The 18,725-nt window shown below is 40.9% G+C and overlaps 1 protein-coding gene across 1 annotated transcript in view; it reads right to left on the minus strand.

The window, feature by feature from the left end:
- The window catches only part of DNER (delta/notch like EGF repeat containing), a 113,598-nt gene extending 104,276 nt beyond the window's left edge, over nucleotides 1-9,322 (minus strand). The window contains exon 1 of the mRNA XM_071566641.1: nucleotides 8,961-9,322. Coding sequence (XP_071422742.1) covers nucleotides 8,961-9,203 — 243 coding nt within the window. The 5' untranslated portion in view covers nucleotides 9,204-9,322. The remainder of the gene's footprint in view (nucleotides 1-8,960) is intronic.
- Nucleotides 9,323-18,725: the final 9,403 nt, after the last annotated feature.

An 18,725-nucleotide genomic window follows, 5' to 3' on the forward strand; every position in this document is an offset into this window, starting at 1 on the left:
GGTTAAATCATTCACTAATATGTTACATTAACTGAAAATCCTCCATGTTCCTAAATCAAGCACAGTGAAGTTTGGGCCCTGGTTTGCTACTGCTGGCAGGACTTGACAGTCAGAGGGCAATCCTGGAACTGATAAAAATACTGATAAAAATCTGTCATGCTGTTCTTAAGGAGGCCTTTGTGAAAAGGTAAAATCCCCATAACTATTAATTCATCCTTTTCCACTCACCTGGAGAAGGAGTTACAATTTGATATTGCAGGGGAAGCTGTTTAATTGGGGAGAAAGGTGTTTTGGAAGCAAGTGGCACAGCTGACCTTGCTCCTGCATTCTTTCACCTTAGAGAATTTCTTGGCTACATTTCAAGAAATTGAAGCTCAAATGGTTACTGAAATAATTAGTTCTAAATTTATATTTATTACTTTTATAGACAAAGAGATGACTGTGCATTTACTTCACCTTTAAGTGGTATCATAGTGGAGTCACAAGCAGCCCTCTGAGGATGCTCCACATTCTTAGCGTTCTCTGTAGCAGCCACGTCCCCACACACCCTCACCAAGATTATCAAGAATTTCTATAACATCAACCCAGTACCTTTCCATTACTTTTAAGAGGAAATAGTTAGACAGATTTTAACATTAGAGTCTATTACAGTTATGTAAATTAAGTCAATTTGTCCTTCCTTCAATTAAACATGTTAATTTCCCAGGGGACTCAACACCATTTTCCTCACTTGTCACATATGCCATCAGCACAGTCGCTGTAGCCGTAAAAGGAATTAATCAAGTATCTGATCTTACAGCCCTTACCTGTGACAGCAAACCTCGTGTAACCCAACCCACTGCAATTCAAAGACATTCTCAGGTGAGAAAGGTTCTCAGATTCCTCCACATGAGAACTCAACCTTGGTATTCCACAGTGACCATCAATGGCAGAAAACAACTCTCTTGCCACCAGACAGCAGAATGGGGAATCTCAACACAAAAGGCATTTAGCTCAAATTATTAGACTTTTCTATGGCCTTCTTCCTTCTCCTTAATGTTCAGTTTGCCTGAAAACTGATGAATTTGCCTGAAAATGTGATTGCAATAGAAGTACAAGTATGTAGTTAATCACAAGTTATTAATAGACTACTGGGTGTGTATGAAACCGAAGAAATTTGGTTTGGTTTGCCATTACAAAGTAACATTCATCAGTTTGATAAAAGGTATTTAACAATTTGTCCATTTCTTCAGCAGAAGAAACTATACATCTGATAAATCTTTAAAACAAACATACAAATAAAATTTGCATTAATTTTTACAGCTTTGCACATTTAAAGCACAAATCATTAGGGCTGAATAAGAAACATAAGAATTGTCACGCAGTTCATGGTGATAGTTACTGTTCCCATTGACAAACACAACTAACAATACTTCAAAGGGAGAGCACAGCAACTTAACAACTTGGGAAAATTGCAAAAAAATTGTTCATAGATTTTCCTTAGCCACATATTTGATTAATAGCTGATGCCCAGAAGAATTTAACTGTCTCATTCATGTTAATTTTTTTTAAGTATTGTCCTTGTCACAAGATTACCTTCAGACTCTCCTTGTTTGTCTCTGTATAGAAGTGAACAAGTAATCCATCCAGGTTATTCAAACTGTCCCATACCTACTAATCTACTAATCTTTCTCTGGGTGATATCTCTTTCTGCCCTATCTTGAAGTAAAGGTACATGAACTTGACTTCAGGGGACCAAGCACTATTCACTCACAGAAGGGAACAGCATTCTAAAAGAGGATTGCTGTAAAGAAAAGGAATCATATCTTGTTCCTTTCTTTTTTTTACAGCTATTGTTCCTACAGCTACCCAAAAGTCTTCTCAAGCTGGCAATAGTTGCTGTTGTAACTAATACATGAGGTACAGCAAAGTTCTCAAAATCATTAACATTCAGTGACCTTATCTCAGTGTAACAATCCTACTTTCACAGTCAAATTGAATCCTTTTCTTACCTCATTCAAGAGCACCTTGTTCACAAACACCTTTGCTACAGAAGTCTGTGAAATACTGATCATACTGATCTATTGCCCTGCTTCCAGTGGGAAAGAACATTATGAAACTAAATTAATCTGTAAACTGCTAGCCTTAGTATTTGCCAGAGACAGAAATAGCCAAATTGGTTGATTTTTTTTTATTTTTTGTTATAAATAAAAAGGCTTTTTCCCTTACAATGTAAATATATTCTGAGAGGCCACTGATGTGTAATTCAGAATCTGGCATTTCAAAACTATGCTTCCTTATAAAGTGCTTCTCACTTAGCATTCTTAGAGCCTTCATACTTATTCACAAATTAACCTTTTGAACACCCAGGATTAACTGAATTTATAGGGAAGAGATGTAAGTAAGAAGGTGGTAAGAGTTTTTGCCCAGTGTGACTCAGCAAGGCAGTGAGAATTTCCAGCACCAAACCCGGATATTCCCATTCCTAGTCACAATGTATCACTTCCAGACCTTCCTGTAGAATTTACAACTTTTTTCAGGTTTACAGCAGAATATAATACTGCAAATACAAGTGTAACTGTTACACTTACTACAGCCTGTGTAACTGTAAAACAAACCAAGGTGAACTTGAGCAATAACACAGGGCAGTGACTTGTATTGCTGAACTCAAACAGGTTACACACGCAGCACACAAATCAGCTGTGGATGCAGGAGTGCTTCTTTGTGAGAGATCACATTTAGCCAACAGAACAAGTTAAGCAGTTTTCTTACCAAGTAACATTACTTTCTAAATGTTTATCTTGATGTGCATTGCCCCTGTTATTGCTGGGAATTGCTGGGAAACTGCACACTTACAATTTATGTTTTGAGGAACACAAGTTAATTGGAACACAAAATATCACAGGGACTTGATACTTAACAAGCACAGAGTGAGCTATGAGAGCACCAAAAAACAAGCCTAAACCTAAAAAACCACCAACCTGTGTTTACTTTCAAGTGGACACTATTTTCAGCAGATCTGCCTATTAAAATGGAATTTGAATTTCAATTAATCTTCTAAGATTTCTAGACTCGTGACACCATGATCAAGCAAAATCCTGCTAAATGCTATTTCTGAAGTTATCGATCTCAAACAAGTCCTTTCCTGAAGGGCAACATGAACAAGACCCTATGGGAGCCCTCAGAGGGAAGGGAGCAATTCTACCTCCTGTAATATTGAGTCAAGTCACACAACTCCACTTGTAGGGAGTATTGGGAACCTGCTCCACTAAACATGATTTCCAGAGCTGCATAATATAGAAATGACAGCATCAAGTCAGGCCTTTTAAAGGAAAGTAAAACAATTATGGTTTTTAAGCAGATATTGTTGCAAAGTGATTCTCTTAGATCAAAGAATACAAACTTCAATAAAACACTGCATATGAAAAGCTGAACCATCCTAGCAGAGCGTATCTCCTCCTATTATTCAGTCACTTTACACCTGATCCAGCTCTTTGCAATCTTTAATCACAAAAAATTATTAAAAACCAACACTTGAAACTTTCATTTATATGATGGAATTCTTCAGAACCAAATAGTTTGTTCTATGTAATGACCTGACTAGCATTTAAAAAGAACTATTTCTAACAGATTTAACGGGAGCATTTCAAGACATTGGAAAAGACGATACAAGAATTCACAAAGGTTATTGTGTAGATGACACCAAATAAATAACCTCTGGCCCACCCCTGCTCAGGCCAAGGCTATTGCTAGAAGAAGGTGCTGGGGGGTTTGGCTGCTCAAGCCAAGAATCTTCAAGGATGGAAGTCCTACAGCTTTTCTAAATGGTTGCTCCAGTGTTTGACCACCATAACTGTGAGGAATTTTCTCCTTAGATTTTACTGGAACTTCCCCTGCTATAACAAGTGTGTCAACTCTCATCCTTTCACGGACCATGTCTGAAAAAAGTCTTGCTCCATCTTCTCCATGAGCACCCACTGGGTAGCTGAGAATGGCACTCAGATCCCCCTTAGCTTCCTCCTCTCCAAGAAAAACAAGCTGAGCTCTCACAGCCTCCCCTCACACATGGGTATGACAATGTATCCCAGAGAATCTGACTGTTGGCCTCTTCTTCAGCACCTGCCTGTATTCCAGGTCCAAATAAATGCATTAATGGTGTTCCACAGTATTCCAGGTGCCTTTAGCATTCTCACAGGTATGAAAGGATCACGAATTTCTCTAGTCCTACTATATGTTATACAGCATTGTTCATGTGGATAACAGCAACCCAAATTATTTTTAGTCATCTATATATTCATCAGTGCATCTTGAAAGCACTGCAAGAGTGAGCAGAGTTAGTCAGCAGGAAATGACATGGTGCCTCAGAACTGAGACGAATCTACATCCAAAGAAAAGAAGAAAACTGCAGGGATCTGCCAACTATACATGTTACTGTTATTAAAGGTAAAAGAGCAAACAGTGGTCACATCACAAAACACTTACATCACAATAGCCACATAATCTAAGTATAAACGCTTCATTAATGAGTGCAGAATGGAAAAAATAGCATTTTAAATGTACTAGAGAATTCATTAGGCATTTAAGGATTAGAGACCTTCCAGAAGCAATGTCAGCATTTAATAGAAAAGAGGATCATGTGAGGAATTAATCAGGATACTGACATGAAGGTGATTTAGCAGTTAGATTAAAGGCTGCCCTTTTACCCAGCACTGTCCAGTGCAACCTGAAATAACCTGGCCAATGAAATTTGTGCCACTTCCTCTGAGGAATTTACCAGTGAGTCAAGAAACAACAACCCTTCTTCACACAGCTGTTTACTAACTCTGGAATTCTGCACTAAACACCATATTATCAGAAATCTATTGAGAACAGAAACAAATTCAAAGAAAAAGAAACACAAACCCAACACAAGAGAAAAGAAATAAAAACAGAGTTCACAAAGCAAAAAATGCTGAAATCACCGCAGTATAGACTACAAACATTCAAGTACAGTGATCCAAGACAAGAATAAATTCATCTGGCCTTCAAAAGTATTAATAAAAAAAAAAGGAGGGAATGAAGAAAAATATAATCAGGCAAAAATTCAGGAGGAGAAATCAAAAATTAATTTAAAAATATAAAAATAATTCTAAGAACAAATAGAGCCGTTAGAATAAACCCAAAAAATCCTTCCCAAGACCAAAGAGATCTCTTTGCTACCAAAAGAGTAACTTGAACCCCAACTCAAAAATGCTCTTGCATCAGTGGCTACCACATCACGCTCAGAAGGGAAACATCCAGTCATCACTAATCAGCCTGGATAGAAGAGAACTGCAAAGTCAGAATTCTGGTTCAGTTTGCTTGGACACTGCTTGGTTTTGAGTTTTGATTACTGCCACTATCACAGAATAACTAAAATCATATTAAAAAGCAGCAAAGTAAAAGAATGAGAGAAAATTATCAACCAAAAAAAGAAGATAAAAAAATAGAAGTAGAGAGGGAAAAAAACAAACAAGAAAAGCAACTAAACAAAGCATGTATGATAGTATTTTAAAATACATTAATAATTTAATATTTCTTCATGCGATAGCCTTTTAATGAAATTAGCACTAGCATGGGATCAAATTAACATCATGCAATTCAATGCAATTAGCTAAGTTCAGTTTCTGTATTTTTAAGCAAATTACCAAGTTGATCATGAAATGTTTCATTTCTCATGTAGCTATTTTGTATTTTATGTATCTAAAATTATTTCATAAGGCACAAATACAAATTAATTTTTATATAAAACTTTCCTGGTAAAGAAAAGCAATTTTATTGGACTACGTATGTTGTTGGAAATAACAGAGTAGTCATTACACTGGTCATCAGAAATACAGGTTAAAAATGTGTTTTAAAAGTGAAATATGAATAAAAATTTAGGGATTATAAAGTTAATGAAACTTAATATCTGTTACTCAGTTCATTTCAGTTTATTTCATTAAATTCTCTCAGTGTAAGGCTGAGGATTGGCCAATTTCAAATTTCTGCAGAAAGGCAGTTGAATTCACTCTATTTTTGTACAATTCTCTTGGGAATACATGTGACTTCTTTGCTCAGCCCAAAGTTTAAGACACTTAAACACAGTAATTCTATTTCTTCTTTACAGACACTAGAAGTATGGCAAAGAGAAGTGGGGAAAAATTCACATCCATGAAAAGAAATGGAGGTAAATCAGAGCCACGTCACCCAATGTGAAACCAAACAATCCATAACAAGACAAACCTGAAGTTTGCAAAGCAAAGTATACTCAAACCATAAATAATGTGAGGTACACACACATGCATAATTCATGGCATGGATGTTCTAAAAGGTCCTGTAATTTCTGTTGTTAAATAAATAATGAGTTACTAAAGCAGTTTTAACATGAAATCATGGAACTGGCTTGTCTATGTCAAATACATCACTTGGTGATAGAAAAGCTCTGGACTTTTAGAAGTATCCCATGTGCATGTGATCTCTGTTTTGTTCTTTTCTCATGCCAGCACCAGCAGCCACAGATGCATCAAAACCAGTTACAGCAGAATCTTCAGGAAGCAAAATTTATGTGCAACCCCCAAGTTTGACTTTCAGCAATCCTTCTGCATTACCAACTTCACTATGCCCAGTTGACTCACAGGCACATTCAGAACATTTTGTCTTCATTCTAACATCTCAGCACATCTGAGCAGAATTGCTGAAATGTTGCCTTCACTACAGGAAGTGACAAGAGAGTAATTCTGTCTTTTTAGGGAAGCAAGATTCCCAAAGACATCCAGCTCCATCAAAAATTCCAAAAATTCAAACTTATTTTCCATGATTTGAGTATTTAAGCATAGTAATTCCTGGCGGTTTGTTCCCCTCTCAGCAGTCTCCCCTACAAGTCCAACTATTCAGTTACAACTTCAACAGTAAGACAAAAACCTGTGTCTAGATATGTTCCAGTGATTCCCTGATTTAGTCAACAGCTTTCTCATAACGCTTAGGAATGAAAGAAAAGAAGTCCTTTTAGTTACTTTAAAATCCTTACTATTATTTATTGTCATTGGACTAGAAAACCTGATTGTTTATACCTTTAAATATCTGTTAAGCTCTTAGGTTTGTGAATGACAAAGCAACACAAAAAATAATGCATTTGTGCAATATTTATTTATTTGACAAAATTAGTAAAATGTCAAAAATTACTACACTGTATTATATTATGCCTTTAAAAAGCCTGGCCTGGTCTCCAGTTGAAGTTACATTTCAAAACCATATTAACTTTTTAGAGGTACCTGGTATCCAGACTTCCAAGTTCTGACATGAAAGCTAGAAGTGGCATTCATCTGTTTATCAATACCCTTGTAAGGGTCAGTAGTGGGTGTTTTATAAAAAGGAAACAAAATGTGTAACACTGAAAGCCTCCTTGTATTAGTTAATAAAAGCATAACTGCTATAACATACTGCCTATCTCTTTTATTAGAAAAACAATTAAAACCGGGTCCCCAGGCACAACACTTCACAGGAGGTATGATGGCAGCAAGTGTTACATTTTACTAGGTCTTCAAAAGGGTCGTTAATCTTTCAGTCACGGATCTCACAACAAGCAGAAGCGAACACACAGCGCTCTCTCTCTTTGTAGCGACAGAAACATAGTAAACTCTTAAGAAGGCAAGATCTAAAATTAGCCGAGAGAAATCTATTTAATCCACTTTCATCTCTTCAATTTTACAGAATCTCATTAGTGTAAATATTTTCACTTTCATTGTTACAGTGAACCAGCTGAGTTATTTCAAGGCAAGCAGAGAACTCTCTGCTCCTACTTTACAATTACTTTTAGACTCACCTACACATTAAGTCTTCAGTAAACGTATTATCCCTTTCATCTATTCAGCAGTGTAATTCAGATACTACATGACCAAGGAACAATAAAATAAAGCCTAAAAAGCAGGCTGAAATTACTTGAAATCATTTGCTTCTTTGTCAGATCCACTTACAAGCAAGAGCACTGACAAAGCCATGGTCACCAATCCTTGCAGCCTTTTGTACGCTGCTCTCACAGAAAGTAACCCGGCACAAACCCACTCAGGAAACAAACCCGTGTCCCTGCACCTGCTTTTCCTTATCTGGAGATAAGGAGGATTACGTTTTCGTGAATTTGTGAACAAGCTAACAAAGATTATCATCTTTAATACTAGAGAAAAAAATACAATTTCGGGTAACAATAATCACATTCAGTTATATTATCAATTAAATCCCAATATGACCAAGTGCATTAGAAACATACTGCTTATTGCCTCTCTGTATTTTAGACCATCATCCCTACTCCGAGCATTTCAACCTTTCAGAATTCAAAATCAATCCACGAGGCACCCGAAAGACGGCAGCGAGCATTCCCAGCTTATGGAAATAACCCCTGGAGACGCGATTTAAGGATTAGCATTCAATGCAATACAGTATCCGCTTCCAAGGACCATCCTTTTCACCTTACAATAAGTCACTGCTAAATAAACCGCGAGGACTGGCTGTAGCTTTGACATTAACCCGCGAGGCACCGGCCGAGCTCAGCCCCATCCCCGCTGCCCTGGCCGAGCCCCCCGCACGCCGCCGCTCCGTTTGATGCCAGGGCAGCGGCACCCGGTCGGGAGCGCATCCCACGGCGCGGTCCCAGTCCGCAGGGCCGGCAGCGCCTCGGAGAGCCCGGGCAGTGCCGGGGCCACCGCGGAGACCGAGAGAGGCACGGGCATCGCACGGAGCCGGCGGAGGGAGCGGCACCGGGCGGGGCGCGACACCGCCCGCAGGGACCGGGACCGGCCGGGGCGGCAGCGGGCGCGAGCACGGGCACGGGCACGGCGGGGCGAGGAGTGGGGCAGGGCGGGCACGGCCGCCCGTGGACGGGGCAGGGGCGAGCAGGGGGCACATTCACTCCGTCCCCGCACGGCGCGGGGACAGCCAAGGGCAGGGACGGGCGCAAGGGCGCGGGGCGGGCGGAGGCGCGTCCGTACCTGGCAGGACTCGCCGGTGACCCCCGGGGGGCAGGAGCAGCTGTAGGCGGGCGGCGGCTCGGGCAGGGTGAGCCGCAGGCGGCGCGGCGGCGGCAGCGCCGAGCAGGTGCCGTTGTTGCGGCAGGGCTGGCTCAGGCAGGGGTCCCGGCCCGGTGGCGCCGCGCTGGCCGGCGCGGGGAGGCAGGAGCGGTGCTGGGCCAGGGCGAGCAGCAGCAGCAGGAGCAGCGGGGCGGTTCGGGGCATGGCGGCGGGGCGTGCGGGCGCCGCTCGGCTGCGGGCGCCGGCCAGGGAGGGAAGGAAGGAAGGAAGGAGGGCAGAGGGACGGATGGAGGCGGCGGCGCCGGCAGCTCCCGGCCCGCGTTCCCCGGGCAACGCCGGGCGGGGCCGGGCCGGGCCGGGGCGGGGCCAGCGCGCACCCGCAGCCGCCAGGGGGCGCCCCCGGCACAACCTGCCACAGCGCGGCCCGGCCGGTCCCGGTGGGGACCCGCTGCGGGCGGGGGGCAGGGCCGGCATCAGGGCGGACACATCGCCTCGGACACATCGCCCCGGCTGGGGCGGCGCTGGGCCTGTGCCGGGCTCATGGGGCACCGGCGCTGTGTCCCCGGCACGCCGGGTTAGAACAGCCCGGTGGGCGGTCCGGCGCGGCCTCCCGCCCGCGGGCCGGGGCGAGTGGTAGGTAGAACCGGCCCGGGCGGGCAGCCTGGAACAGGCGCTCCTTCCTTGGGGCAAGACACCGTTTGCTGCTTATTTACTGTTTCATAAGTGTAATCCGCTGATACTCAAAGTTTTGCTGAGACCGGAGCAGGGGCAGGTGAAAACAGAAACATTAATCCTGTCATTTCTCATACTGCAAAGAAGCTGTGGGTTTTCTCAGCTGAGGTTATCTACGGCTGATTTCTAAAAGTCGGTTTAAATTGTGCTCGTCTTCTGGGCGTTTTTGCACTCCCTCTTAGCAGAGCTGAGGCACAGGGTCTGTACATCAGTGAGTGGGTAGCAGAAGGGCAGCCCCTTCTCCGGCCTCCCGTTCATTTGCTGCTGTGGAAGTGAATTTCTCTAACTAACCATTTCTCACGTGTCTAGTGCCGGGCACAAGAGGATTGCTGGCTACAGTTTTCATAAACCGTGACACTTCTCGTCGGGTCGAAAGCCTGTGACGGGCAGAAATAACTGATGGTGCAATCGCATTAATTCGGCAGGGCCTCCAGCAGCCTGAGCGCTGCTCTGTCCCCGCTCCCGCATCCCGCACTCCCGTTCCCGTTCCCCTTCCCGGACGCTGCTCTGTCCCCGCTCCCTCATCCTGAACTCCCGTTCCCGGGAGCGGGCGCTGCTCTGTACCCGCTCCCGCATCCCTGCACTCCCGTTCCCGTTCCCGGGCGCTGCTCTGTCCCCGCTCCCGCATCCCGCACTCCCGTTCCTGGGAGCAGGCGCTGCTCCGCCATCCCCAGCGCCGTTCGGTGCCGCTCCGGCTCCCTCTGCTGCCTCCGCGCCGGCTGCGGCCCCAGCGCTGCAGGGACCACCTCGCCTACACCGATCCCGTTTACATCTGACATGATTTGCTCTTGGTAAACCCACAGAGGCTGCTACTTGTCTCTTTGTTACCTTTCAAGTACTCTGAAATAACTTGTATATATCTCGGCTGCTGTGATGTTAAAGAAGCAGGGATGTAATTCTCTCTGTCCTCCTCCTCAATAACAATGTTTGTCCCTTTCCAGGCTCCCGAGACTTTGCCCTTCCACAGAGAGTGTCAAAGATAGTTGTTAATAACAAGTTTTGGCCAGCTCTCTAAATGTCTTATAGAACAAATCATCAAAACCAGACAATCTGAAAAAAATCTGCTCTGCTCTCTGGCCTGACCCCTCTTTCTTTCTGCTCAAGCCCTTCTCCTGGCTGATGCTAATCGTGTTGACCTGCTGACCAACTTTCACAACAAAGAGGATTCCCGAAGAGATGGTTCTGTAGTGACCCTCTTTTCCAGTTGTTCTTATACCCCCAGAGGGTTCAATAATTCTGGTTTAAATCTGAGGGGGTTTAGTAGTAGAACATGTAAGGTAAGTATTGGGAAAAAAAAGTTTCAAGACTGACAGCTAGACTAGACAATGAATTCTGTTGGTGGAGCAACCTGGTATTTGCAGAAAGGACCAACTTTAAAATTAAGCTGGTCAAAACATAACCAACAAAGCAGGACATCAGACGGTGCTCTGAGTCAGATTGTACATACCTATATCACAGTTTCCTTAGCATTTTACAAAACATGTAAGCAATGTTTGCATTATAATTGCCCTTTTCATAGGGAAATATTTGACCTTAAACCAGAAAATATTATGCTTACCTAATTAGGTAGTGATTTTATGCATAATAATGTTCCAATATGCATAGTTTTAATAATTTTATAGTCAACTTTCCATAACCAAGTTACTAATCTTAGTTTTCAATGAGGATTCAAGCTGTCTGACTCATTTACACTTGCTAGGATTTGAATTGTATTACCAGTCTAATAGCTTATTAGTGTGGTTTAGATAAGCCACATTCCAGCTTAACTATTTATTTTGATGGAGAAGTGCTCATCCTCTAGTGGCTTGAAGGAGATTTTGCAGAGATTTTTTTTATATCTGTTCTGATTAAATATTTAGTGAGGAACAAAAATCTCTCTGATTTCCTAAGAGAAAGTTACATGTTTTTAAATATCTCCCATAACAACAATGATGTTTTTCTAATTATTGATGAATTCCTTTAAAACTACTATTAGATACATTTTTCTTTACTAGCATAGAAGTTAATTTAGATGAGAAAGTTACTGTGTTGAGCCTTTTCTGAACAGTGTCTGGACTGTGATTCTTTTCTGCCTCTTGTTCTAGGTCAGGCTGAAATCACGTCTCTCTGGTATTGGTTTGCAGAGCGCAGAACTGACATTTTCCTCATCTCTCCCTCAGCTCGTGCCTGCTGTACAGCACCTCAGGAGTTTTACGTTTCAAACTACCACAGGGACTAGGATTTTAATGTCATTTGGGAAATTTCAGAAGGGTCCCACTCATACAGCTGAAGTCAATGTTCCAAAAATGTCCATCATCTTCCCAATCCCATACTGAATACAGCAAATTTAAAGCTAAATCCCCTTGAAAAGCATTGGTGGAATCACAGGAGCTGCTACTTACTGTTTGTTTAACCTTGTGTTTCATACAACTTAAGATGCATTTACTTAAAATGTTTGCTGCATGTATTTAACTTCCTTTTTCCAGGCACACAGAGTTTGGTGGAATAGAAACTATTAATATAACTGTTTGAAGGACCCACATCTCAGTTTACCAAAATATTGGAGTACACTCTTAAACATATAAGTAGCCCACAGGATTCAGTAAGAACACTCACTTTGGATGGAATATGCTCAGGTGTTTCATATTGAAACTTATTTTGTCTGACAGTCATGGATTTGTGAGAGCAGTTTTTGGCTACAGAAAAAAGATACTTTAAGGGTCTGAGCAGAGACATTTTTAAAAATACATAGTTCACTGCTGCAGGTGGGTGAGGAGGAAACATTGCTTTATTCATGTGTTCCTGAATAATTGCTATTTTTCTTTTCTCCCGGTGCAGACTGGCACACACCTTGCTCCCTGACAATATGTGGGCATTTATCTGCTTTTCAACCCAGCTCTTGCATATATATTTATTTTACCTTGCTCCCCTTTATTAAGCTGTTTGAAGCCTACATGTTTTCTTCTTTTGGTTTGCTAACTTTGCTATGGGGAACTGGGGACAGTCGTGCTGGTTTGTTTCCCCTGTCAGCAGTGAAAGTGTGTTATTATTTAATGTCTGCAGCTCAGGGGAGCCAGTACAGGCAGAGAGGGGCTGGTACAGCCAGTGCCAAGGGAGAGCTGCCAGTTGGGTACACAAACATTCCTCACTGTAGGAATCAGAAAGTCTTGGGAATCATAAATCGTGTTCTAAGACAAAATCCCTGGAGGGCAAGTTAAACTCTTCTATCAGGGAGCACAAAGGTGCTGTGCTGGGACAATCCATGGCGCTTGCTGTATCAGTGACAGACGGGCCCTTCTGGAGTGGTGGCATCACCCACATCTTCACCTACTTCTTTGGTTCACAGGAACTTTCATCAGCCTCTGTGGTTCTTACATATTTCTTAGAACAATGGAATAAAATATACATACTATAGAGGTTTTGCAAAACAAAATTACTGTCAGATATCTAAGAAAGATCTATCTCTAAAAGTTGCGAGAAAGCTTTTCACAATAGCTACTGCACCTTTTCACCACAAAGCTGCACACATAATCTGAACATAGACTCTTTTCAGTAAAGATCTGCTTTTTATATTCTTGCAATGTTTTTTATGACCATGCTGTGTGACACCACAGCAGATATTACTGTACTTCATGAAATGAGAAATTTGGCTTACGAAAAAACTGATCTGGACCTACTTTTAACTGAACTATGCATGGTAAAATTCTGCATATTTATACCATTGAATTAAATTCTATGGGGCTTGTTTGAAAAGTCTGAGAAATTAACACCACAAAACAGATGTTGCGAATAACACAGGTGCAACTTAAGGTGTTCAAATCCTATGATGCAGATACAACAAAATAATTAAGAATGTGTAGGTTTTGCCAGTTTCATCTTTTGTTCTCTTCTTAAACCATTACTTAGACTTTTGAATAATGACCTGATGTGACTACAATTTCAGTAGATATAAAGAAAATAATTCATAATGTATCATTCATACAGACAGTAATTTTTATTCAATAAAACAGAGCAAGTGCAAAGCACAGGATCTTAATGTCAGAATTACCTTAAATCTTTATCCTGGAATTTACATAGATGATTCATTAATTCAAGTCATATACTCGATGTGACAGCTATCAGAACAAGTATTTGACCATGAGAACTTCAAGGAAGTAATACATCTGAAAAAAAGCTATTTTTATATCCATTTAGTAAATTCCTCTTTATTTCTCTGAATTTCAAGGTGTATATGGCAGAGGACATGACATCCATATTCTGGTTGACAGGAAAACTGTACACATTGGAAGTTGTACAGAGGAGAAGGACAAATAAAATATCCATAGACACCTTGCCCTACCTCCCCATCTCCCCCCAAAAACTGTAAGGCAACTTACTTGGAGGTTTTAAGGCTTAATGTTTCTTTTGTTATTCTTCCTGAGCAGTAAAACAAAAAGGTGTTTTGCTTACTGGTTTGGTTTGTAGACACAAGAGCACTACTTGGGATTCTCAAGGGGCAGCCAGCAGTAAAAATACCCCCAACAGAGAACTGCCTAATACTGTTTTACTTTCAACACAAAGTTTCTCAGCAAATACAAAACTGAATTATGTGCTGGGCACATTTTTTTATCTTTCATGCCATTTTTCTTTCAAACCTTTTTCAGGTATTAATTTCTTTTCAAGTTTTTCAATCTATTATGACTCAATAATATCACCATCACCAGAGTTAAAATTTACAAATAAATGTCAGCCTTTCTCCATCTTTTTTGTTCTTTTACATGTCTTTATAAGTAGTAGACTATGGCTCAGCCTTGACTTTTCAATTTCATTCTCTCCCTAAGCATTTATTTCAAATGAGATGTATCCACCTATTTTAATTAGTGTGCATCCACTCCTTTAAAGGTTGAATCCTGAGATTAGCTCAGTTGGTTAAAACTTGGTTGTAACAATGCCAAGGTCATGGGTTCAATCCCCTGTGTGGGCCATTGACTTAAGAGTTGGACTGGATGATCCTTGTGGGTCCCTTCCAAATCAGAATAGTCTGTGATTCTGTGAATCATCAGGCTCCCAGTTAACTGAGTGCTGACCGTGATTCTCCCCCTCCTTGCTGCCCTCCTGAGCGGGGGAACTGATTCCATCTGAATTTTACAGCTCAAGCTCCAGCTCAAACCCTGAACTATTGAGAGGACTAACCAACAAGTTGGATTCTTGCCTAACATCTACAGACAGGCAGTGGTAAGTGCAAAATTCATCCTGTAACTCTGGACTACTGATTTACACAATCCTAAACCTTGCTAGAGAAAACAATCAGGCTCTAAATTCTGTAAAAATGAAGAATAAATATTACATGCTTATGGGAAAACAATGAAGTCAATATGACTTCACTGTCCTGAAACAGGGGCCACTGTGCAGTGTGGTGTTGACATCAGTTCAAAGTCAGGGCAAAAAAGAGACTCAGGAGATTCAAGGGATCAGTGCTGTTTGCAGAGGCAGTGGATGTGACTGGTATTCCATACAGTCCATAGCCAGAGTTAATGACAGCCTGTTATAGATTGTATCCACTGTTTCTGCAAACCTTTTGAAAACAAAATGGTAATATTGTAAGACAGTTCTGGGCCAATGAGGCCTCCCACATAAAGAACCTCTCATTTATTTTATGTTCATACTAGAAATATGCATAAATTACAGTATCCATTCTTTATTTGAAGACTACAAGCAATTAAGACTTTAGGTATATTTTTCTCAAGATTTGAAATTATAATTTGAATTACTCTAATTTCATCAGTCTCCCACTGGATCTAGTTTTACCTTTTTTTTCCTCACAGGTTAAGGAGCTACATGCTATTAAAGTAATTTACATAGCATCTTTGCTTTGTAGATAATTCTACACTGAGTTCAAGCTATTCTTTAACGTGCTTTTAGATGAGCTGAACATCTTCTGGTCACCATATTTATTAAAACTAATGTGCTATAGCTCACATGAACATTTTGTGGCAAAAAAGTTGAATCCTCACCATTTCTCCTTGCATAATTACTGGCCAAAAATTACATGGGCTTTTCTTTAAACTACAAAAATCTTCAGAAAGACATGCCAGAGTGTCAAAGTGCTGACCACTTAAAATTGCTCCTTTCTTCAGCAATTATCAATTCTGGGAAAAAAAAAAGGTGCAATTATAAAAACCAAAGGAACTGAGTTACTGAGATTTGCAAGTTCACTAAGGATTTTCAAATAAAGGTACATAAACTGTGAACTCAAAAACCAAAGTGCTGTCTCTGCGTGCAGAGCAAGGGATGGTTCACATGGTGTCTAGTTTGCTGCTGTCACATGGGGTTTTTTCTACTCTTCATGGGCAAAGAGGCAAGATATTAAGTACTTCTTATTACAACAAAAGCATATTGCAGAAATAAGCTGTGCCCTCCATTTGACAGGTCCAGCTCAGTGCAGAGGTGCTGCAGCTCAGGCTCTGGAAAACACCCCCCTGTTTGGAAAAGGAGCTGCACAGAGCACATCCAAGCTGTGTGCCATCCCTCAGCAAATGGAAAATGCCCAATCCCTGTGGCTCTGAGGGGAAAGGCAGGCACTTAAACAAAGCTCCAACAAATGATAAATCAGGCAAGCTCTGTAGAGGAGTGCTTCACTTGAATTTTCCAGTAAATTTCATAAAAGGCCTCAGCCAAGTAAGAAGATTACACTGCACTGAGATTAATTTTACTATAAAAACTGAATGAGAGGTGCAGATTCACCCTTTGGAAAGCTGTTTTGCTGATATTGTGTAATACAAAGCAAATACAGCCTAGACTTCTTAATATCTTTTATAACTATATGATCACAACATGAAGTGTAAAACTTATTACATAGTATCATATCTAATACTGATCTTCACATTGATTCAGGTGTGAAGAAATACATTTTTGTGATTAAGAATCAAGAAGGTAAGGAAGGTAAAGAAAAGAAATAACAGAAAAAGCCATATCTGATGAGTGCTTACACTGACAACTAACTAACCAGAATTGCCTAATTCCATTTAAGAATCATTAAAAAGCTGAAATTATTGCTATTAAATTATTTCCTTTAGATAACAATCAAAGTTTAATAGATTCACTTTTTAAATTTTTCACATAAGATTAAAACGTAAATCTCTGACAGCTGGTAATTTTTTGCTTCTCTTTCCAGATTGGGTAACAGTTCTGAGACAATGTTCTTGTAGCCACGTTCTGTTTGCTGCTGTACAGAGGAAGGACAAGGAAATCCTTCCCACTTTTGCTTACCATTAAAGCACAAGAGAAGGCAGAGTCAGGCACTGCAGAAAAACTGCACAGCACGAGGGAAGCAATGAGTCAGTATCCACCATCACAACAATCCATGAGCATAGACAGCAGTTGTCATTTATCTTGATCATTTCTGGGGCAAATATTGTGGCAGAGAAGCTTTTTAATGATTAATTTTAGAGTCCTCAGGAAAATATCCAGGTGCAAGATGAAGAGCAGGGGAAGGAAGAACAGTTCTCTTTTGGAGCACTGGAAGATAAGTTTGTATTTAATGCGGTGGAGGAAAGGGAACTAAGAAATACAGATGGAGAGAAGAGATGATTGGCATAAACCAAGCCACGGTCTCTGTACCTGCCCCCTGAATGGGAATAAGCAAAGCAAAGTTGTCTTTACTAGTAAAAAAATTAAAACCTAAACAAAAAGGCCAGTTATGTAATGGATCCGATATACTCGTTGAATGATGCATGTGGGTAGGTAGGACCTGTTCAGCACAAAGCACCAGCACATTTGGATCCAGGATGGATGCAAGAATCTATTTTTGAGGTCAGGTTGACAAGCAGGGTGCTTGTATTTTAAAAAAAATTTAATCTGCTGAAAGAATTATTAAAAGCCTTATTTTGGACTTACAGATATGAAACATCTGGACATCCTAACCCTAACTCTATATCAACTCAAAACCAGGCCTCCTACAGCTTTCAACAACAATATCAAATGTTAGTGACAGCTGGAATGTAAAACGGTCTCAGAAAACTGGGCATCTGATCCTAAACAGCATCTTGCTCCCTGTTCCGTTGCCTAAACTTTTCACAGGATCAAGGCTAAATTAATCTGTAAAATGCACAGTCAGCTTTTGGTAGGAAGTGTATGTTGCAGGCATGTACCACTAAGATTTTGCTCTAACACAGTAAAGCAGAAGTTTAGTTATGTGACATACCATAAACACCTTGAGCATCACCATGGACATACCCAGCATTGCTGTGGTCACTCACCTAACCAGTACTCATTGCTCAAATTCCACACGTGGGATAGGAATAGAACTTTTTCCTATCTTGTCCATTTCACATTCCTAGTTCTATCTATCTTTTAATTTTGGGGAAGTTTTCAGGATGTTATTTTTTGTTAACACCTGTGAAAACTACTCTTTCTAGAAAGTCCTGTGTATGGAACTACAGCATCTCTGTAATTGCTGTCAAATCATGGTAGCTACTCACTTTGGGAGAAACTAGAAATGACCAGCCACCTGCTGGGGCAGAGACAAACAGTTTCTGATCACAGATAAATGCCAACTCATTCAATATTAAAAACAGAGTAAGATGCCAGGAAAACTTTTGAAAATTGAAACCCCTTAAGAAAGTAGAAGTAATTAAAGCCTGCAGTTTTCAACCAGTTGAAGCAGAGTCCTCTGAAGTGGAGATTACTCATAATCTGCAGCTGCAACAAAGACCCTTGTCATTTCCATTTATTTTATCAGAAAATCTAGAAAACCTTTCTCTCTGCATATAAATTTCTCCCACTGAGCTTATTTAAATTGATGTGACTGATGTAGCACAACACAGTCTAAAACCAAGATGTGTATCAACTTCTTTTGATGCTCAGCCATCTGTAAGTGCCTGCAAACAGTTCTGATTTTAAATTCTGACAATTGCTCATTTTAGAATTGTAGCATATTTTAGTGAAACAAACAGATATATCCAGTTGGGCCTGGAAACACCCAGGGAGGCTGCACAATCTCCTCTGGGAATATGAAGCAAAGAGGAATAATGCCTT

Source organism: Pithys albifrons, chromosome 11 (genome assembly GCF_047495875.1).
Source record: "Pithys albifrons albifrons isolate INPA30051 chromosome 11, PitAlb_v1, whole genome shotgun sequence".
NCBI classification, from domain to species: domain Eukaryota; kingdom Metazoa; phylum Chordata; class Aves; order Passeriformes; family Thamnophilidae; genus Pithys; species Pithys albifrons.